The sequence below is a fragment of the Pogona vitticeps genome, chromosome 4, assembly GCF_051106095.1.
Source record: "Pogona vitticeps strain Pit_001003342236 chromosome 4, PviZW2.1, whole genome shotgun sequence".
Lineage (NCBI taxonomy): Eukaryota > Metazoa > Chordata > Lepidosauria > Squamata > Agamidae > Pogona > Pogona vitticeps.
In genome coordinates, this window is record NC_135786.1 from 87,569,866 (window position 1) to 87,592,919 (window position 23,054).

Genomic DNA, 23,054 nt, shown 5'->3' on the forward strand with positions numbered 1-23,054 from the left:
CTCCATGTGGCCTGTGGGCTACCTTTTGACTCTCTCTGACATAAAACCTCCATACTGTCTACTACAGGGTTTGGCCCATAATTAATATCACAATCATTCACCCATTCTTCATCCCACTGACTTTTTTGTCACAAATTACAGTGGCCAATTCAAGACTGATTTCAGGAGGAGTTAAGAAACACAGTTAGAGTTCCTTGCTGTTAGGTGGGACTCCTTAGAACTACAGATATACAGTATAACTTTTAAAAATGTATCTTTTCTTGATTGTTGTTGTTTAGTCGTTAAGTCGTGTCCGACTCTTCATGACCCCATGGATCAGAGCACGCCAAGCCCTCCTGTCTTCCACTGCCTCCCGGAGTTTGATCAAATTCATGTTGGTAGCTTCGATGACACTGTCCAACCATCTCGTCCTCTGTTGTCCCCTTCTCCTCTTGTCCTCACACTTTCCCAACATCAGTGCCTTTTCCAGGGAGTCTTCTCATCTCACAAGATGGCCAAAGTATTGAAGCCTCAGCTTCAGGATCTGACCTTCCAGTGAGCACTCAGGGTTGATTTCCTTCAGAATTGATAGGTTTGTTCTCTTTGCCATCCAGGGGACTCTCAAGAGCCTCCTCGAGCACCACAATTCAAAAGCATCAATTCTTCGGTGGTCAGCTTTCTTTATGGTCCAGCTCTCGCTTCCATACATCACTACAGGAAGAACCATAGCTTTGACTATGCAGACTTTTGTTGGCAAGGTGATGTCTCTGCTTTTTAAGATGCTGTCTAGGTTTGTCATCGCTTTCCTCCCAAGAACCAGCCGACTTTTAATTTCATGGCTGCTGTCACCATCTGCAGTGATCACGGAGGCCAAGAAAGTAAAATCTCTCATTGCCTCCATATCTTCCCCTTCTATTTGCCAGGAGGGGATGGGACCAGTGGCCATGATCTTTGTTTTGTTTTTGTTTTTTTTATATTGAGCTTCAGACCAATTTTTCCCCCTCTCCTCTTTCACCCTCATTAACAGGTTATTTAATTCCTCTTCACTTTCTACCATCAGAGTGGTATCATCTGAATATCAGAGGTTGTTGATATTTCTTCCAGCAATCTTAATTCCGGTTTGGGATTCCTCCAATCCAGTCCATGATGTATTCTGCATATAAGTTAAAGAAGCAGGGAGACAATATACAGCCTTGTCGTACTCCTTTCCCAATTTTGAACCAATCAGTTGTTCCATGTCCAGTTCTAACTGTTGCTTCTTGTCCCACATATAGATTTCTCAGGAGGTAGATAAGGTGGTCAGGCACTCCTATTTCTTTAAGAATTTGCCATAGTTTGCTATGGTCCACAAAGTCAATGGCTTCTGCATAGTCAATGGAGCAGAAGTAGATGTTTTTCTGGAACTCTCTGGCTTTCTCCATAAGCCACCACATGTTAGCAATTTGGTCTCTAGTTCCTCTGCACCTTCAAAATCCAGCTTGTACTTCTGGAAGTTCTCGGTCCACTTTTCTTGATAGAAAACTACAAAGTACATTCCTATATGTACCTCATTTTACTTTGTGCAAAAGTGGCATCAGTACATACTATCAGTTAAACAGAAGGATTTATCTCATGTTGTTTCCACTACTTCTGCCTTTCATCTTAGGTTGTACTCTGGGACATCTCAGAATATGAAGAAAGGCTGCAAAATGCAAAGTCAGGCACAGCTGGAAGCAAGAGCACTGCCGTTAATATGGTTAGTACTTCAAGATTCTGATTATTCAGTAGACAATGGACTTCTTTATGAACTTATGCCAATGTAGGACTGATATATGCCAACTGTTTTATACTGTACTTCAGTCATTCTAAGTGGAGTTAATCACACAGTTGTATCCAAATGTAAAATGAGGACAAAGTAAACAGAATCCTGGAGTTCAGATATAGCAGAAAACCTTGGTTTCTGGTTACGTGAATAAGCCTACAGAAGCCCAAGTCCCTGAAGCATCCCCCTCACCTCTACTTGAACAACTGCTAGAGTGTAACTTTTCATTAATCATAGAATATCTCAGGTTATGTCTGAATTCAAAGAGCCCTACTTTATTTAAAACCTATTTTGTCCAAACAAACCAGATTCAGTCCTTGGTTTCTAGCATTGCTCTGACATCACAGCTAGACACCACACCTAGCTAGCTAGCTGGCTTCCTTCCTTCTATCTGTTTGTAAATCAGAGTTCAATGGTCTTATGAGCTTGAGAGAAGAGATTTAATTCTGTATAAAACAGCTTTAAACAATAGGCCATCGATTGGCCTTCAAAGAGATAATCAACCACTTCTTTCTTAAAGACTAAAAGCTCCTGTTCAATTTTAGCCCAGTTTCATGCTGGAGCAACAAGTTGCAAACGAGCCCCACTTGGTGAGATATTGTGCCGTCTCCTCCATAGAATATGGTCATAAGTCAGTAATATCAGATATACACTGGCTGCCAGAACTGTTTGAGGTAAGTTTCTTTATTAATATTTCATACTTGTGCCAGTTAATGCAAAAAGTTCAATTAAGACATAAGACATAAGACATAAGACATAAGAAATTTATTTGTCATTGCGCTCACAAGTGGGTGCAACGAAATGAGGTGCTCTTCCCCAAGGTAAAACTGGACAACACTACAAAAAAAAGTTAAAATATACACAACTTTCACCATCCAAATATAGATACCCCGTTTTCTCTCAGCAATTAAAATTCCACCAAAAACCTATGGCCCCGCATTTAAACTCAATACTGCACTTGGGTAAAAACTGTTCTTGAATCTGCTTGTCCTTGCTTTCAATTATACCCACCTGTTACACCTGTTCTATCATTCTATATAAAATAACACCTTTTGTGCCACAAACCAAAGATTTAAGCTTAGTCTTATTTACCCCAGTTAATTTCATGGGGGCTGCTTTGCATTAAGGTGCATTTTGGGGATATATCAGCAAGAATTTTATTGTGGAAACTAAAATCATGGATGTACATTTAGCTGTAGTAAAGCATTTGACTTGTCACTACATACATTCATACATGTATGATTTCTTCCCCTTATAGCAGGAATGGGAAACTTGTGGCCCCCCAGATGTTACTGAATTGCTACTTCCATGATCCCTCCCTATTATCCCTGATGGCTAAGGCAGTTGAGAGAAGTTACAGTTCAAAGAGCATCTGGAAGGCAACTTGTTGCCTTGTCCTGCCTGAAAAATGCTGTGTGGAGCAGAGGTGAATATGTACTTTTAAGTCTCAGGCCTGCTGCTTTGAGACTGCTTTTCATCATATGGCCACTGAAACAGAACCTGGTGCTTTTCTGTAGTAAGTTGGTGTAGTGAGAAGAATTGGCAATTCACCAAAATTCCAATAGTAATCATAATTCTAGTCTAACAGCTGCTACAAAGTGATGATGTAAAAATAATCATATGCTGTCAAGTCAATTCTGACTTATGGCAACCCTTTCCCGGGTTTTCCAGGTAGAGAATACTCAAAAGTGGTTTACCAGTCCCTTTGAGGGCAGGGCTGGGACTGTGCAGCTTGCCCAAGGCTCCCCAGGAGGCACAGTGGGGAATTTAATTCCCCACCTTTGGCTCCACAGCCAGGTACCTAAGTAATTATAATGAATGATAGTTCTGCTATAACAACTGGTCAAGGATTTCAAAATTTGTTAGGTTCAGGTTCAGATGATGGTGATGATGAAGATGATTCTTACGAGGACACGACATGTGTTACTTCAATAAGCCTTGAATTGACCTTATAAGCTTGACCAAATATTATGAATGTGGTGTACGTGGCGTGCAGGGAAGCTGAGCACCTTGCCAACAAGCCTCTTTCATTAGTTTTTGGAAGGGGTTCATGGATCAGTCCTAAGGGTTCTGTAATCCACACACACAAAAGCAAGACTCATAAACCACCAATTGTTTGTTGGCTTCAGATGTTTGCCTCTCCGGTTGAATGTACCAAACCTACGTCAAGGCACTAAATAGGCATGAAAGAAAACAGTGGCAAAAATTGTGGGGCAGTGTGTATAGTAAAATGATAGCATGCTGCTATAGAAAAAACAAACATAGCAACACAGAACAGTAGAATGCAACTGTTCAGAAGCTTTTTGGATTTTCTCAGAATACTCTTCTGATAAACCTTCGCTGCCTGAATGCTTTTCCAGAGGTCAGATTTGCACCTGATGTGCTCTGATGCACATCTAAATCTGTCAGACCAGGCTGCTACCTTATTTTCCAGTACACACAGGCTCATCTGATTTCATGATTTAATTCATGGTTGGGCCTGGTGAATTCTGGATGAGATACCCCCAAGTCACCAAAGATCTCCAGGTAGGTCTGGGAGAGCATTCTGCTGGAACCTAGGCACCAGTTGTCATAGTTGACAATGCTAGGCTAGGTGGACCAATTATCTGACTCAGTATAAAGCTCCAGTAAAAAAAAAAAATCATAATTATCCAATGCTGTGGTTCGCCAATACCAGAAAGTTCTTACGTTTGTAGGTACTGGTTTTACATTCCAACCTCTAATGCTAACAGTGATTTCATTTGCTCTTTCTCAGCTCAACAGAATGGGCACTGTTTTTGAAAACAGAGCTGGAGTTTGTATACAGCTTGTCACCTGCTCACCAGACTGGTAGTATTTTTTAAAAGCTTATTACACAAAGGCCTAATTCAGATATCACCCTCTCTTTAAGATAAATCATAGTTTATTAGATTATTAGACTGTGAATGAGCTGTTTGTTTAAAAAAATCAGCTATCCTGTTTTTTTAAATCTCATTTCCCTTCTGATTAAACATGGAAAAGGTCTTTCTCTGAAGGTTGTTATGTCTGTAATGGGTGCCAAGATTTTTTTAAAAAGACTACTAGGCTGTATGTATGTGTTTTTTTAAAAACCTTTCACGTTCCTTTTTCTTTCTCTCTTCATGTAGCAACCTTTTGTATTAATCAGTAAAATAGGGCTACCTATATACAAAAATTCAATCAATGCAACATTTATATGCATGCAGTTTATATCATTATTTGATCCTTTGCAGCACCATCTATTTTTGGGACCTCCGAGCCCATCGGCCAGCTGCCCAACCTTCTAATGAGAAGAAAAAGGAAGAGAAGATTGTTCCACCTTTACCTGATGTGCCTTTGACCTTCAAACACTTAGATCTCACGTGGAGGCCTCTCATTAAGGTATAGTACTGTGAAGAAGTTGAGAGAGCAGCCAATACACCAAAAGTATCATTCTTGGCATCGAGCAAGACAGTTTGCCTAGTTTGCCTTTAGAATAGATGCTCCCTTAAACGATGAAAGATGTCTGTCTCCATGCACGTTTGTCCTCAGCTGCTCATCTTGCATTTAATTGATTTGTTCCCTGATCAGACATTGGAAGCAAATGTGGACCTGCTATGAAAAACCTGATTGTCAAAGCACATATTTCTAATGAAACTCCCAGTGTGAAATGGAAAACATTAATTACAGGGAATACTCATTCCTCTTAATGTTTAGTCCCTCAAGTTTCCTTTAAAATCTCTTCATTGTGCAGGCCTTCCTTCTTTCCTTTTCATGATATTGATGTTTCCCTTTGAATTACATTTTAGGAAATAACTGTTTAAATTTAAGTGACATATGTACAATCATGCTCTCTCTTTGCAGCATGTAGTCCAACAGTTAATAGTACAGTGTATGGGATTCCCCTTTTCTGTTAAATCTATTCCAGAGCTTAGAAATGTTTTTTGGGCTAAAGTTCTCTGAATTGCTCAGTCTATATATCCATTAACTACATACTGGTTGGAGATTCTCCATACACCTAAGAATCTCCTATTCTTGGCTCCTAGGGGGCCTGAGGGAGGGAGGGCCTCTATAGAATCTGGACCCACTTCCCCACTGTTCCTCCACTCCGTCTGCTGATTGGTACTCCAGTAGGTGAAGATGTTAATCATCTGCCAGATGACAGGAAAGCTGTGTCTGTGAAACCAGAGCTTGTAAAAGTTATTTTATTAGGCTACAACTCCCAGGATCACCTAGTGAGCATGGCCTTTGGCCACACTGCTGAGGAACCTCTGGGAGGTGTACACCAAAAAAGTAACTTTCCGAATTTATGTGTGAAACAGTATCTGTTGGATGAAGAGGAATGATAGCCCTGTGGAGCAGCCATTTGCATACTTGGGGCAGGGCTGGTCTCCTTGTAGATTTTTTTATCTGTGCAAACAGATCAGCTCTACACATCAAAGACAATTTAAAGCATTGTATCCAGCAAAACAAACAAACACATTCCCATTTTATCTAATGCATTTGTGGATCTCTCTCATCCTCTAGAACAGTGGTCCCAACCTTGGGAACCAGGTATTTTTGGACTTCAGCTCCCAGAAATCCCAGCCAGCACAGCTGGTTGTGAAGGCTTCTGGGAATGGCAGTCCAAGAACACTTGGGATACTCAAGGTTGGGAACCTCTGCTCTAGAACTTTAAACAATACTCCTACATGGCTTCTAAGTGCACTCTCTGGAACAGTATGGGGTGCAATGTGAAGGGCTGCAATAGATAAATGTACAGTATCTGTCAAATTATGGTGCCTTGCTTTGTGTCAGTTTAAGTGCTTTCAGGTATACAAGTCCATAGTGAGTGTGGTCAGGTACATGACAGATTTTTAATGTATCTGAAAAAATATTTTGACAAATGCCATGATATGTCAATAATAGTTTATCACATTTGTTTTCTACCTATCCGGAAATGAAGTGAGAATAATGTGCCTGACATGATCTATTTTGGAATCCTCAGCATTCCTGTGAGGAACGTGAGAGCTCTGGGACTGAATTACCCAATTGCCCAAGTCCATTTTCCATCCCCTTTTCAGACTACAGAGTGGGGGTGGGGAAGAGGTATCCTATATATAGTTATAAATCATATTGTTTATTTATCCAAACTCTTTTAATTCATTTGGGTAGACCATCTAGTGCAACTGTGCATAATATACACTGTGTTACTATCTATTTGTGACAAATAATACAGAATAATTCAGAATTACATTCCAGTGAGAGTTTCCCATCTGAAAGTAAAACAGAGCACCAGATGGGTTCAGAATGTTTGTGTGGATAAAATCAAACAGGCTTTACTTAAGATGTCAAATACGTTTACATTTCAAGATACGTTAGGGCCATTAGTTCATAACTTGTAGATGGCCATTTTCCACAGCATATTCACTCTCTCTCAGATTTCACATGGTCTGTGTTTAAAAAATAAATATACAAGGCTGCAATCCTGTATATACTTATTGTGAAAATAAACCCCACTGAATGAGGCTGGAGGACTGGGTCTGAGTAGAAGAATATAGGACTGAATTGTCTGGAGTATATTTATGAACACACATACAAGTGATATAGCCACATAACTTGTATTTGTATATATTGCCAGATTCTCTTTACATCCTCAAACAGGTAACCTTGCCCAAAACAGATACAGGTGCAGAGTTTAGCCCGACGAAAATAAGCCTCAGAGAAGAACACTATCATACCAAAATTCAAGGTAATAATATATATATATATATTACATTATATGTTCAGGGAAATATACCACATAATTACATGATTCGAATTTGTAACAGAGAGAAAAGCAACCTTGCCAAGACTGGAATCAACCTGAAGCATAGAATGCAATTCCATTAAAGGGAATTACTATGCTTAAGCAAGGTTCAGGAATGTGCATTTTGAATATTTTTGGTCTGCAAATCTCATAAGTTCCATTTCTGGGAGTTTCATCTGCAGGACTGGGACCATACAGACACCTAAATTGTGCTCACCTGGAAAGAAGGCCCAGCTGAGAGGCTTCATGCTTTGGATAGCCCTTTTTTCATGTTTGAAAAAGCACTCCACTCTTTGCTGGGAAGCTTCCTTTTTCAACAGGAAGTTAGGCCTATCCAAGGCATGAAGCCTGTCAGTTGGGCCTTCTTTCAAGATGAGCACAGTTTAGCTCTCTGTAAAGTCTGGGTCCTGCAGACAAAACTCCTAAAAAGGAGAATTATGAGTTGTTGGGCTTTTTAAAATGTGCTGTTTATGTAGTGCACAAAGATCCAAAAGCAACACCTCTAGATAGGTTATATCTTTATTTGACCACTAAAAAATCACAAACAAATCTGACTGGGAGTTATGACATAATTATCTTTACATGATAGTTTAAGAGAGGTGTCGCCTACCCTTGTATTTGGTTGTGCATAAAGATCACTTGGCTTTCCCTCCCCCTTTTGTTGCTGTGCTTAGGGCACTTTGGACACAAAGTACGGTGTTAAATCAGAAACAGGCAGTTATTATGATATTTCCCTGTTGATTATGCTGGTTGGGGCTGATGGGAATTGCTGTCTAAAAAAATTGAGACATCCACTGTTATCTTAAATGTTAGTAGTGTATGAGTAGGAATGTGGAAGAGTTCAGAATACACGGAGCTATTTGTCAGCCAGAATAAAAAACTGTTTATTTAGCAGCCAACATCTATAGTTACCTTTTCCCCGTGTCTACTTGTTAACATGTTGCAGTGAACAAGGTAAGATATTTAGTTACACAGCTTTTGTATAACAGTAATGTACCTGAATTCTTTTGAAGATAAGACGCAACCCCAGGTCAGACCAGAAGTACTGACAGAAAAACTACCGTATAGTGAGATACAGGCCACAACAACAAAACCTCTTAAACTGCTAGAAAATATCACCTCCAGCTTTTTTGTTGGGACTGAAGTAAGTTGACCTTTTGAATATAAATTATTGTTTAGTATAGGAGAGGTGCATGATCCTATATCTATGTAAATTACTATTCTCTGGATTGACCAATACATTTTTACACCGAGTCAAGAAACCGTGTCCTATTCTAATATGTCTAATCAAACCTATTTTATCTACTATTACGTCATCCATCCATCCATCTATCTCATCCCAGATATCTGCTTCTTTTCCAGGCCAATAATATTACAGTGGTGCCTCGCTTAACTATTGCCTTGCTTAACGAGGAAATCGCTGTACGGTTAGTTTTTTGCGATTGCAAAATATGGTCTAAATGTTTTTTTGTTGTTGTTGTTCAATGATGATCGGTTCCCTATTTCGAGAACCGATTTTCGCTTTACAACAATCAGCAAACAGCCGATAGTCGGGTTTCAAAATGGCCTTCAGCTGAAGAAAATGGCCCCCCTGCTGTTTTCTAGGACAGATTCCTCGCTTTACAGGCACCGAAAATGGCTGCCGTATGGAGGATCTTCGCTGGGCGAGCAGGTATTCAGCCCATTTGAACGCATTGAACGGTTTTCAATGCGTTTCAATAGTTTTTTAAAATTTCCCTTGACTATGTTTTTGCTCTACAGCGATTTCGCTGGAACGAATTAACATCATCAAGCAAGGCACCACTGTACTGGCACATTCAAGGCATAAAGAGATGGTTCTTGATTTTATAAATCTACACCCATTTAAACAATTTAAACCTAAACATGTGTTTTTATTGATGAACATGGAAAGATAAAATATCAACAAATACAGTACACCCAATTTAGCAAAGAAACCAAAAAGCAAGATTGATTTTAGCATCTCATATCTGGCCTGCATTATTGGAGGTTTGCTGAGGTCATTCAGAAAGTTACTAAGAACTGAAATCCAGTCATTCACATCTAGATCAGAACTATGATAGACAGCAGTTTCCCATGAACATGGCATGTACAAGTTACTTTTATGGATTGCACATCACAGAGTCCTCAGGCTATCAATGCCACTCTGGTTTAGAAAAATGTGATCTTAAAAAAGCAGAAGTAAATAACCCAGCATGTAAAAGAGGCTATGAGCCATTCTGAATCTGTCTAAATGTAAAGACCTTCTGTTAGGGTTAAGAAGGTGACATTTGCATCCAGTTTATAGAACAAATAGAGTGCCTTTTGGTTTCATACTATATACTGAATTAGCAGTGCTACTCCACATTTTTTCCTGCATTTTGAATTTTTTTTTCAAAAAAGCATAACAAAACAATAAACTGTATATTTGCTTTCTTTATCTACATTTGTTTCTTGGTCCATAAACGCAATGTATTAGTGCCAAAAGTTAATTTACTTGAACTTAAAGAAAACGATCACACAATATATTATATTTTAAACTATTCAGCAGTTCTGCAATAGCTTAGCTTTCAGCCCAAATGCATCTAAGTGTGGAGACAGTACAGGAAACACTTTCCATTTTGCAAGCTCTTTTGTTAAACTTCAAAGGAGATCAAAGTGTGACTTCCAGATTTTCAGCAGTGTTTCACCTCACCTCCTGCTGTCTGTATTTATTACATTTTTTGTGGTATTACAGGATGGTGAAATTCTTTGTTCGGACTGGAAGATGGAAAGAGATGGCGATTCGGGAAGACTGCTTAGTAGGCTTCAATTTTCTCAGCATGGAGAAATACCGCTGGGGGAACGGGTCGTGAGTGCTTCGTAGCCAGGGCTCAGATATAAAACACAGATGCAACACAGATGCTTCAGTTCTGTAAAATACAACAAACACTGAACCAGTGATAGAAGTAGCTAGACTGACCTGAGTTTCTTTAGTGAGTTAGAACGTTTCCTAGATGAATATGAGACTGAGAGATTTTGACCTAAATGCAATTGCTATTTCCAGCTAGAGTAGATCTATTGAATCAGATGCTGAACAGTGCGTCAATTCCATTGATTCAATGGACCTGCTTTGGTTGAAGCTACTATTTGGATTCAAGTTCAGTATAGAAAACAGGTTGGGGAAGCAGGGTAAGAACTTATAGATACTGACCTTATGTCTTATGGCTGGGCTGAGGGGCCTGTGGTCCTCTATATGTTGTTTAGATTTCAGTTCTCGTCACCCACTGCCAGTCTGACTAGTGTGAAGGGTGACAAGGAGAACTAGTGAATTAACATCTGAACGGACAAGTGTTGATATTATTGTGGCAGCTGACCTATTTTCAACAAGGGTCCCACTGAATTGCAAACAATAGTCCAAAGCTCTGTGCATGGAGACCATTAAATATTTTAGTCATGCATCTTTTAAGAAGAGATAAGGAAGGCAAATTAGAGCAATGGGAATTAGAGCAGAGGTGGGCAATGGTGATTTTCCAGATGCTTGTGGATGTTTCCCCAAGATGAGTCCTTGTTGGGAGAAAGGTGAAGTTTAAATAATCAAATGGAATGAATGGGGAAAATGAAAGATTGGCTGTGCTTCACGGGGTTGCTGGGAATTTTAGGAATAAATATCTGAAGGGTCACAGCTGCCCCCACTCCCAGAGTAAAGACTTACAAGGCAAGGGTGTGAAAATGTCTGGGTTGATTTCACTGTGTTTCTCTGAATCCAATCCACATTTTCTTCCTGTCCTCCTCTTGTTGAGAGACTTCTTGTGCAAAAATCCATGCACATCTTTACTCATTTTTCATAATTAATGTATTTATTTGTGCATTTCATTTAATTTACACAAGTTCACCCTATTCTCTAAAGAATGTTTGTTATGTACATTTTAGCCATCTGTGTTTTAAAATGTGTGTGTGGTTTGTGCACATTTTATTTCTCCAAAAGACCCTGTAAGCTTCACAATTTGCAACTTCTAGAGGTTCTTTCCCACTGGCAGTCCTCAGAGGTTCAAGAATTCTGATCCCTAATAATTTTTCTCCTCCAGGGTAAAGAGGATGGTGGTGGTGGGGCTCTTCTCCTCATTCTGATCTTTGTGAAGAATCTGGAGAAGCAACTGTATTCAGCATCTTATATCAACCAGATGAAATATGATGATACACATACATGTGCATCTATATACGAATTTACTCCTCTTTTTTTCCTTAAGGCCAGAAACCAACCAACATACACACCATCCATGACGGGCTTGTCCATACTGTTCAGCGATCTCCATTTTTCAACGACATAATTCTCACAGTTGGAGGCTGGAATTTTGCAATATGGAAGGAAGGTGTTACGGTATGTTCCTCTGGAATCAGAAGTCACAAAGAAAGAAGTCACAAATCCACCCAACATATAGGACAAGAAAATTCAAAGAGGTGAAAGAAATAGGGTGCTACATGTTTTGAAGTTGTAAGAATAGCACTTCATCAGGAGACCATTAATTATTTCCCTTCATTAAAAGATGCCAATTAAGATCATTATAAGAAATTTGCTGCCTTTACATGACCCAGTTTTTCAAATAAGAATTATAAAGAGGCTACCCTAACAAATAATGTTGGAAATGCTTCAGGACTGGGATGATCAAATTCACACTATCTTCTGTTGACCACACAACATACAAATAAATGTGAATCAGCCCAGAATTTTTCTTTCCAATCTGTAGTCTTTTCTGCTGCTGGGGCTTCTACTTTTTTTTTTTTTTTTTGAATCTGTTGGGATCAAACTCAGATCATGAGCAGAGGCCTGACTGCAGTACTGCAGATGTTGATCAAGCCCCCGGGGCATAATGGTTAAACTACAGTGCTGCAGTCAAGCTCATGACCTGAGTTTGATCCTGACGGGCTCAGATAGCCACTCAAGGTTGACTCAGCCTTCCATCCTACCAGGTTGGTAACCTGAGTACCCAGCTCGCAGGCAGGGGGGATGTGTAGCCTGCGCAATTGAATTATAAATCGCCCAGAGAGTGCTTTAAGTGCTATGGGGCAGTACATAAGCAGCATATTTTGCTTTGCTTTTTTTGATAGTGAATGCATTTGCATCAGTTCAGGTGGTATGACTGTTTGTGCTGATGCAGTCAGCATCTGCCATCACCAGACAATAAACAGGGAACAATTCTTAATTTAACCAACAGCAGGATTTTAAAAATTCATCTTTTTCTCTTTTTGAAATGAGAATTTTTGGCCTCATCCACGGTCAAACACCTGTTTCCTTCAAATTTCTTGTTTTCCATTTCCCTTCCTGTTTGGTTTTTTAAAAAAGTCTTGGTGCTATCGCTCTAAGTCATCTAGAAGACAAAAAAGGAGGGCAGAGAGTGAGAAGTCCACAGAGAACAAGGAGAAAAGTGCTAATTAGCACTTCTTTGCAGCTTTTTAAGGTAGCTCGATTGTAGCCATGCCACCTGCAAACCTGGAAGGCTACAGAAAAGGTAACTTAACAAACTGTAAATAAGGTTGGTTGCTATTTTCCTCCCCTCTTCTTTGCTAACTCCTATGTGATCGGCTAAAGTGAATTTACCTGGGGAAATCCAACTTCCTCAGTACAATGTATTCTCGAAGGCTTTCATGGCCGGGATCTGATGGTTGTTATGGGTTTTTCGGGCTCTTTGGCCATGTTCTGAAGGTGGTTCTTCCTGACGTTTCGCCAGTCTCTGTGGCCGGCATCTTCAGAGGACTGGAGTAGGAACTCTGTCCATGCTCTATTGCTGTTTGTTAGATAGTTGAGTATTTATAGCTGTGGAAACAGCTTTTGTCCTTTTCAGGAGATAGAGTGATGATGGTGATCAGCATGTTCCTCAGTAAAACTTCACAGCAGATCCATTTGCATTTTCCCACTATGTAGTTTATTGTTCCCTACCAGTGCCAGATTTTAAGATGCTTATTATAGCCAAGTGGAAGTGGATTTATCTGATAGTAGTTTTGTAAAAAAATACGATTTTCCTCCTAAATTAGTTCAATTTTTTGGAATATTTGCTACTGTAGGAATTGGAGAATACTAAAGAATAGTGTGATCCCTGGTGTCATCATCATAGATCAATGGGATTTAAATTAGTCATGATTAACTCATTGATTTATGTGAGTTACTCTTAAGTCTCACTAAATCAACCCAATGCTTATAAGCATGGAGTTTTATCAGTAAGCAAAAATGTGAAACTCCAAAGCAATGGCATAGGCAGCCTTTGGAATCATTAAAGAGGCAGAATCATGATTTAGAGATATCCCTACACAGCTGGAGTTAACCGCCCACTCACACGTCCGGGGGTGGCCCCTTTCTTCCAATCGCTCCAGAGTGCCGGTCGGCTAGCCGCTCAGCAGCCTTGCAGGGAGACTCGTCCTCCCTCCCTCTGCCAGGAGTGACTAGACGACCAGGAAGAGAATGGCGCTCAGGAGCAATTGGATGAGCAGGGCATGGTCCCGCCTTAGGGGCCGGATCCTCGTTAACTCCAGCTGTGCGGGGATATTCGTATACCGTGTTTTCCTGAAAATAAGACAGGGTCTTATATTAATATTTGCTCCAAAAAAACACATTAGGACTCATTCTCAGAGAATGTTTTATTTTTTTCATGTAAAACAATCTACATTTATTCAAATACAGTCATGTCATCTTCTTCTGGTTAGTGCACAATGGTGAAAGGCAGGGTTTCACTTAACTGGGGCTTATTTTGGGGGTATGGCTTATATTATGAGGATCCTGAAAAAATCATACTAGGGCTTATTTTCAGGTTAGGTCTTATTTCGTGGAAACAGGGTACGAATACAAATACCCCCCTCTCTAATCTTTATTTAATAGCAAATATATGCTATGACTTGTGCAAAAACAGAAGGATCCTGCTTGCAGGTTCACATGCTTAAGATGCCTGCATCCCTGAAGTACTTGTGTGAGAATACATCCCACAGAACTCAGTGGGTCCTTATTTGAACAGGTATGGGTAGAATAATACTGTACATGGAAAGCCATAAGTTAGTAAATGGCTGATCCAGTGGTCCTGTTATGCCGGGAACTGCTATGCATTAGCCGTACTGTTGTTATGCCACTGCAACGTTATCAGAATTTTTTGGACATTCAGAAGCAAATTAAAAAAAAAACAATGCCAGTAACTGGTATCATAATTGAATGGCATTCATGCAATGTACATTGTTGCCCTGGACCTCAATTTATTGATTCTGATTCTGATCCTATGAGGAAGAATGAGTCACAAGTGTGTGGTCAGCAATACCAAAAAGCGGAGTGGTGTATTTGGCCCCCTGGCTGTGACTAATAACAGGTTGCCTGGCTGTACAATGGATTTCCTGTGCTGCCACATTCTGGAGGAGGCAGAGTTGCTTAGCTTGAATATGGTTTCCCCCATTCCAGTGTTCAGAGCAAAGCTTTTTTGCCTGCTGTAACCTCATTTTCACGCTAGCTACATGATCTCCTCTGTGCCATATGACTAAGCAATCAGAACTACAGAAGCAGCAAGGATTTACATTCTAGTGATCAATTCTCCTCCTGTGTAGCTGAGGGAAATAAAATGTTTTTACAGTCAGACATCCGCCACTACCTAAAGAAACACTACTTCTAGATATGGGATCAATCTCTCACTTATTTCTGACCTCTGCGGCCATGAACATACTGATGATCTGTCTAATTTGGAGATGCTTAGGAGAGATGGAAAGAAGATGGTCAAGAGTAACATTTCAAAGCATAGGCTTCCCACTGTCCTCACACCTCCTTTCATTGTGCAACTGCAGTAGACATTGTCGGTGGGTATTTGTTTATGTAATCCTGAAGCAGAATACCTGCAAGGAATCTGATGGTTTATCAGTCTACTTTTCTCCTTGTTAATGCTGACTGGCTGTTATTTGTGGACAGTCTCTCCCTTTATTCCAGATTGTATTTTCTCCAGGTAAGTGTAGAATGGGAAACAAGCCACCCCACTTCGGTTTAGACTCTAATTTTTTCCAATATTCCATCATCAATAATACATGCCTCTATTGATTCACTATACAACCGTAAGCTGCTACTTCTGTCAGCAAATGATCATAACTATAGCTATACCATTTGCGATTTTTAGACAATGAATCCCATATGTCTACCGGGGCTACAAAGCCTTCAGGCTTAGGCATTTCTCCCAGTGAGCCGTATTTAGTTTCCTGTAGATGTCTGTCCATCAGATAGAACTCCCAAAATGGAGAATGATGGGATTCATAGTCCAAAAATTCCAAATGGCACATCCCTATTTGTAGCCCTGCCCAGTAGGTGCAACATAAGGGCAGGATAGAGTCACACTCCATTCCTATCAAATTCCATGCATTCGATGATAGAATCAGTACTTGTATACAGATTTTGTCTGAATTTTTTCAGGACTAAATTTTTCAGGACAGCTATTTACACACAGGGTTTGTTTGTTTCTCATTTTAACCAGATGAGGACATAAGCAAAGTTCTCAGAAACCAGGAAAACAGGTTGGTGAAGAAAGTGCAGCATTAACAATTAATTCTCAGAAGAGAGTATTTACTACAAAATGATATGTGTTCATTCATCAACTTGACTGTTGTGTTTTCAATTCAGAGTGGGCCACTCCTGGAGTCAAGCTGTGCAGCAAAGAGATACACGGTTGGTCACTGGTCTTTATCAAGACCAGGTGTTTTTTTCATCGGGAGAGAAGATGGAAATATTGACATTTGGGACCTCTTGGAGAAGACTCATGAAGCATCTCAGACTCAAAATGTCTGTATTTCACTGATTACTTGCATCAAGCCCTGGATTTATTCTTGTATGTCAGGTTACTCCATTTCATTTCTCTGCTTTAGTTTAACCTTTTTAACAGTTTAACCTTATCTGCACTTAGCTGCCTGACTTTAACAGCTAATAGGGAGTATGAACATTGGAAAATAGATTTAAAGATTTGTTAAAACACCTGTGAGCACAACAGGGTCCTGACAACTTTTAAAATTAAACTACAGTCACTCTTTTGTTAGCCAATTCAGTAAGAATTTGAGGATTTAAGACCCAACTAAAAACATGGTTATTCATTCAGGCCTTCCCTCCTGTCAATATCTAATTCTTTTTTTTTCTTTCCTTCATTCAATATTCGTTTTATTATTGTATGTGTTTGGCTGTATGTTTTATTGTATGTACCTTTTTGGAAGCCACCCAGAGTGGTCAACCAGACTGGATGGGCGGGATATAAATCAAATAAATAAATAAATAAATAGTAAATACTCTCTTCAGAGTATTCTATGAAAGGAAGGGGGAAGGTATTTCAGAGAGGAATTAGCAGCACAGAAGCAACAGAGATAAGGTTAAGCATCCAATTCCTCTCCACAAATCCAAATCGTGTTGTGCAACCTTAAGCCCTATAAGACTGATTATGTTCTGAGTCTTATATGGCAAAAGGATCTGCACCAGGATTTTAGCCACCTCTTTCCTTCCTGAGTGTGATTTTTGTTTTATTCTGTGTTTTCATTTTAAAAAAAAGCTCTGGGTCTCAGTTCCAGAGTAGTTTGCTCCATAGTCACAGAGTGACATGGAGTAGACATGGTCTAAATGGCTGGGATATAAATCAATCAATAAATCAATAAATCAACTTTATCTGATTAGATGTTAATTTTTACGGCTGTCTGGGACTTCAGGTATACAGTATGCACAGTGGTGTTAGGAGATTATGTACATAGTTTAAAGGGAAAATAAAAGCTGAGAAGTAATATTGGCTAGAACCCTATTGTCAATTTAAGCTTGTGTAAGGGAAAGGGTCACGAAGAGTTGGACACGACTAAACGACTAAACGGGAAAGGGACATGGTGGCGCTACGGGTTAAACCACAGAAGCCTCTGTACTGCAAGGTCGGAAGACCAGCAGTCATAAGATCAAATCCACGCAACGGAGTGAGCTCCTGTCACTTTCCTGCTCCTGCCAACCTAGCAGTTCGAAAACATGCAAATGCGAGTAGATAAATAGATAACATCATGGTGGGAGGGTAACGGTGTTCCATGTCTAGTTGCACTGGCCATGTGACTACAGAAACTGTCTATGAACAAATGCTGGCACTATGGCTTGGAAACGGGGATGAGCACTGAACCCTAGAGTTGGACACGACTGGACAAATTGTCAAGGGGAACCTTTACCTAAGGGAAATGTTACAAATCTTGCTGGCAAATTGCACTTTATTAACAAGGTGCCTATTGCATTCCTGGGCACATATTCAGGAATGTAATCTCATTAATTAATTTGTCAGCAGTTTTCTCCCAAGACAGATGCAATTTCCTTTGCACACTTGTAGGTCCAGAATAAGATTCTGACTAGTGACAATTATGAACTGCAACCATTCACAAACCAGTTACTGATAATTTAGCACACATAATCCTGGCACTAGCTAAGCATGTCATGGGATGGCAAACTTTCCTCCTGACACAAACCTCTGTTGGTAGACTAGAATACCCTGAGGAACTGTAATATTCCTCAAATGTTTTCTTGCCCAAAATGGTTTATTTACAGCCTATGACAGCATGATTTTGGAACCTGAAGAGATTCCCCTTTGGTTTTTGAGGGTTTGAATAGGGCCATTTATGCCTATTTTCTATTTTCTGTAAAAACTGAGCTGTTTGCCTCTTGTACAATGCAGAAGGGGCATTGCTTCCAGGTGGGCAATACTTGAGACATTTGCGGAACAAGGGTATGGTCCATGAAATATTGTGCCATAATAACTTAATTCATTCTTAAGATAACCCAGGACTCTTTATTGCTTTTGCTGCAACAGGCTAAAATAGCCCTTCCTTTGGAAATCAGAATTAACTACAATTGGGTTTGCTCTTTAGTAGGCTCTAGTTATGAGCAATGCCATGGTGATGAGTAGGAAAGCAGCAGCTGAGACAGTACAATTACTTGTTAGTCCATAGGCCCACATGATTTCTGAATCTGGCAGGATTGAGGACCACAAGGTTAGGAAGAAGGTGTAAATATTGAGTCCCAGCGTGAAGACTTGTGGGCCATTTACTACCTGCTGAGCACAAATGTACCCCAGCCCCGTTGTTGTTATATGTCCCCTTACATTAGGTCTCCTTCCTTTTCTTACAGCAAAGCAACACTTCTTAGCCATATCGGATGACTTTGGCACTCTGCATATTTTAGAAATTTCATGGACTTTAAGCCACCCTTCCAGCAATGAGGTTCGTAACCCTTCTTACTTTATTTGCGGGACCAGGGCAGAGCGGGGAGGTGTGAAAGGTTTTGCATGACTCCTCTGGTGAATTGCAGATTGTAGCTGGGTTGCTTGTCTTGTGGGACCCTGATGACTGGTGGTGGATAAGATGGGATGCCGTGTTGGAAATTCCTGGAAACTCTATTAAAACCTCCAGGATAGGTTTTAGTGGTTTCCTTTATCGATTTTTATTCCTCTAGAATGGCAAATCTAACCTTTACCTCTCTGCCTGAACGTACAAACTTTCAGACTTGAAAGGTGTCAATGAATAAAGGATTATTGAAGGGGAAGCCAATTTGAACCCAGGAGATCATGAAAAATTCATGAGAAAAATAAATGCTTAGATTAAAGAGGAGTGCATTTTGTGGTGTTGAGGGGAAAATTCCCATGTTTATGTTGAATCTTTCTGAGTAGAGATTTAAATAAAGTTGATTTTAGTCCAGTCTACCCTGATGCCTGTCCTAACTAAAGACACACTGGGAACATCAGCATTCCAGTGTTCTCCATTACTTTGAGCGAGAAGTCAGACATCTGGAGTACGTTGAGCAGCGTCGAGAATTCAGAGATCAAGAGAGAGCAGAGCTGGAGAAGGAAAATCTGATTAAGAAAACGGTAAGATCATCTTGAGAGAAATGAAAAGTAGAACTCTTAGGATATTGAACATGTGGCCACTGGTCAACTATTTCTTTAACTCTCTAGTCTTTGAAGTTTACAGAAGTTCACTTCATGGCACATCTGATTAAACTCTATGGGACATACTCCCAAGCACTTGTGTGTAGGATTGTGGCCACAGTGAACTAATTGTATATTTTCTCAACACACCTATTGTGCTGCAATAAAGAATATTTTCATGGAACCTAATACAGTATATTATGCTTCTGCTACTGTTATTGTCTTATTGCCATTTACAACATGAAATGTCTTCCTTTTTCTTACTGGTGACATTCTGGAAAGTTTCCAGTTTTGTTTGCCATTCTGATTTGTGCTGAAGAAAATAGTCATGGAAATACATGTAGCTGGTTCATTTGGCCCAAAAGGAAAACACAACAAAGGATCTAAATGCATCTACCAAAAGCAGATACATCATGGCATATGTTTTCATGGACTAAAACTCAATTCTTCAGATGCACAAAATATTTCCTGCATGTTCCATGGGGTCACAAAGAGTAGGACACGACTAAACGAAACGAAACACTCGGCTTGGATTTTTAAAAAAATCTAACTTTTAAAATACTAAAATATGAGGTGCAGATAGACTAGTGGTCCCGAAGAGAAGTCTGTCAGGCACATGGATGCCCATGGTTTTCATACTGGGGACCCCAGCCTCAGTATGAGCAGGGTATTAAGCATAGCATGTAGACTGGGATTAGAGCTGGGATATGTTGAGGTGGAAAACTTAATAAAAAGGGTTAACAGTAACTATTCACGAGATATTTACTAAGAGAGACATTGGCCTCATTAGTTGAATCATGGTGACAACAAGTTTTGTGCCACTTTCAAGATGTGGAGCTTGTATTTGACATCAGCTTTTGTGCTGAAGAAGAATGTCAAGAATTAGGCTGCAGTCCTCGGACGTTTATGCCAGATAAAATAAAAATTCCTAGTCCTGACACAGCAGGCTAAAACAAGCTACTTCCTGGAAGTTCATTAAACTCCTAACTCTTTTCTAGTAACTCTCCAGTCTCTACATCTGAAGAAGCCAGATTTATCCATGTCTGTAGTTTAAGGAAGAGCAGGTCTCCCCCATTTTAACCCCTGAACCTACTGCTAGCCATTTCACATTCTGAAATTTATAGCAGTCGGTTCAGAGGGGAAAATGGAGATAACCAAGGTTTGTTCTAACCACTGTTAAAAAGTCATAACATGGTTTGAGCTTCTAGACTTACAACATATAAGGCAGTTTTTGCCAGCATTTGATTGGCATCTGTTCAGGAGTCCTCTTCATGAATTCTTGTGTGTCTCCAGTGTGCAGCAGCCTTGTAAGTCAGAACAGTGGTTTATCAATGACCTATACAGCCAGAGATAACTGCAAGCTATAGTTAGCAGAATCTGTGTTTTGCAAACCAATTTCATAGAGTATCTTCAAGTCTTGATTTGTGGTCCCTGCATAAAAGATTGTGTCAGGATAGGCTTGGATTCATCTAAAAGCTGTGAATGGAAAGTGTGAGAAATACGAAAACCTCAGAAAAGTATTTGTGTTCGTGCCTTTCTTATTAAACAATTAAAAATAGTAGCGGTCTAGAGCTCTTGGCAGCCATTTAGGGTGTTGCCTCATATCTGATGTAGTTACGGTACTCTCAGAACTTGGAGAAACTCTTCTCCAAAGTTATGTCATTTGCATAGCTACACAAGAAGATCTGAGCCATCGTCCTCCAAGACTTTGAGAATCAGCTTTTTTTCTGTGACTCAGGAGAGTATTTTTGATTATTTTCACCCTTCCTTGCAGAAAGTAGTTGGCGGTCAGCGATCAAGAGAATTAATGGAAGAAAAGACCAATCAGGATTATGTGGAATATTTGGACCTAGAGAAGGCTGTTCTAGTTCGACTTGGAGTACTGAAGGGAGGAGATAAAGGTAGTCCCTCAAGAACTGCCTAGCTTTGTGAGCACCCATTGTTCAACTGTTCGGTGCAGACTAAATTGCTATGAGAAATATAGGATGGTCCTGATCCAAAGGCTTATGAGATGAAACTGTTTTTGAAGGTCACAGTGCAGCAGTCCCCACTGCCAAAAAGACATACAGCTGTTCAGTTTTATTATCTGATTCTCTCTTTGGAATTAGGAAGTTCCAAAAACTATTAAAGAAAAAATAAGGCTGTTTTGTATTGTTCTTTTTTGTCCCTGCAGTATGTGTAATAACTATACAGTGAAGCAACATTTGCACATCCTGTTCAGTTACATATTCACAGTGAAGGCAATTGATGGCAATAATTTGTATTTCAGGGGCTTATCCCACAGATACTTAAATTATCTATTTATTTGTTGATAATTTGAAGATTGGGTACTATTACATGCCCTATAAAACAAATAAATCTACATCTCTCGCTCTCTCTCATCATTAAAGCCATCTGGAACTTAACGTGGGCATTAGCTTTCATCCAGATGTGCACCTCAGGCTTTGTCATGGCCTGGATGCTGAGCTAGGCTTCCTGGTATTTTTTGAATACAGTCTCTGCAATGAACTAGAACTTAAAAACCCACTGAGCACAAACCAGATCACACAACCTGCTTAACTACTTCTGCTAGAATTGTATTGACCACCCAGAGGTGCTGTCATTAACAGCCCTTCTCAGCTCTGTTCACATCTTGCAAAGTAAAAGTCATGCTTCCTTTATGGAATCAATCCATCTCATATTTTGCCTTCCTCTTTTCTTGCTGCTTTCCATATTTCATATTATTATTGTTTTTTTCTAATAAGTATTCTCTTTCATGGTATGTCCAAAGTACTGTAGCCTCAGTTTAGCCATTTTAGCTTCTAATGTGAGTTATGCCTGTTCCTTTTCTGAATCCTACACGAACATTTGTCATTTGTCACTCCATACATGGTAACATTCTTCGTTGTAGAATCTGGAGAGTCATTTTGCTTGTGTGGGAGATTATGTAATGATTCTGTAGTGGCTGCACTCTTTAGCATCTCTTTCTTCAGGACTGGCATGTATATTGAACGTGTCCAGTCTGTGGGCTGTTCTTTTGTTTTCCATATTTATTGACATATTCATTTTAGGATTTTGATAGATTTGGCTTCAGTAGTCTGAAATGAATCTATCCCATCTATTCCTGGTGATTTACTTCATCCAAATGCTTTGAAAACAGCTTTTAAAGAACTTTCTAAAATTGTTGGTTCTTAATTACAGTATTCTTTTTTCAAGGAATGTGTTACCTTTGCATGTCTTATGTACAGGTCTTTCATACATTGTTTTCATTATTTAATACACTTTTATTCTGATGAGATGCCTATTGATCTTTAAGATTTCCTAATCTAGGTTTAAATTTCCCTTTGATGTCTCTGATCTTATGGAAGAACTCTTCTGTTTTTCCTTTTTAATTGTTCTACTTACTTTATCTGCAATGATTATTATAACAATTGTCTTTTCCCTGTATATCAGTCATTGAACAGATGCATTTGATCCTGTTACTACAACCTTTCATTTTTGCTTCTCATCTGTTATTAATATTTATAAGCATAAGCATTTCATCAATTTCATCAATAAAGCTGTTCTTTTAACTGTGATGGTTCTCTGCTAATATATTTGGCTTCAGTTCTTCAGGAGTATT

At 39.6% G+C, this 23,054-nt stretch overlaps 1 protein-coding gene across 2 annotated transcripts in view; it reads left to right on the forward strand.

Annotated features, from left to right (window-relative positions):
* DNAI3 (dynein axonemal intermediate chain 3) overlaps positions 1 to 23,006 on the forward strand; it is a 47,370-nt gene extending 24,364 nt beyond the window's left edge. For both annotated transcript variants that reach the window (XM_020795024.3, XM_078392197.1), the window contains exons 12-23: positions 1,625 to 1,714; positions 2,326 to 2,454; positions 4,536 to 4,609; positions 5,011 to 5,158; positions 7,400 to 7,487; positions 8,558 to 8,688; positions 10,279 to 10,342; positions 11,771 to 11,901; positions 16,153 to 16,357; positions 18,658 to 18,749; positions 19,271 to 19,393; positions 21,228 to 23,006. In XM_020795024.3, the coding sequence (XP_020650683.3) occupies positions 1,625 to 1,714; positions 2,326 to 2,454; positions 4,536 to 4,609; positions 5,011 to 5,158; positions 7,400 to 7,487; positions 8,558 to 8,688; positions 10,279 to 10,342; positions 11,771 to 11,901; positions 16,153 to 16,357; positions 18,658 to 18,749; positions 19,271 to 19,393; positions 21,228 to 21,377 (1,425 nt within the window). In that variant the 3' untranslated portion in view covers positions 21,378 to 23,006. The remainder of the gene's footprint in view (positions 1 to 1,624; positions 1,715 to 2,325; positions 2,455 to 4,535; positions 4,610 to 5,010; positions 5,159 to 7,399; positions 7,488 to 8,557; positions 8,689 to 10,278; positions 10,343 to 11,770; positions 11,902 to 16,152; positions 16,358 to 18,657; positions 18,750 to 19,270; positions 19,394 to 21,227) is intronic.
* Positions 23,007 to 23,054: the final 48 nt, after the last annotated feature.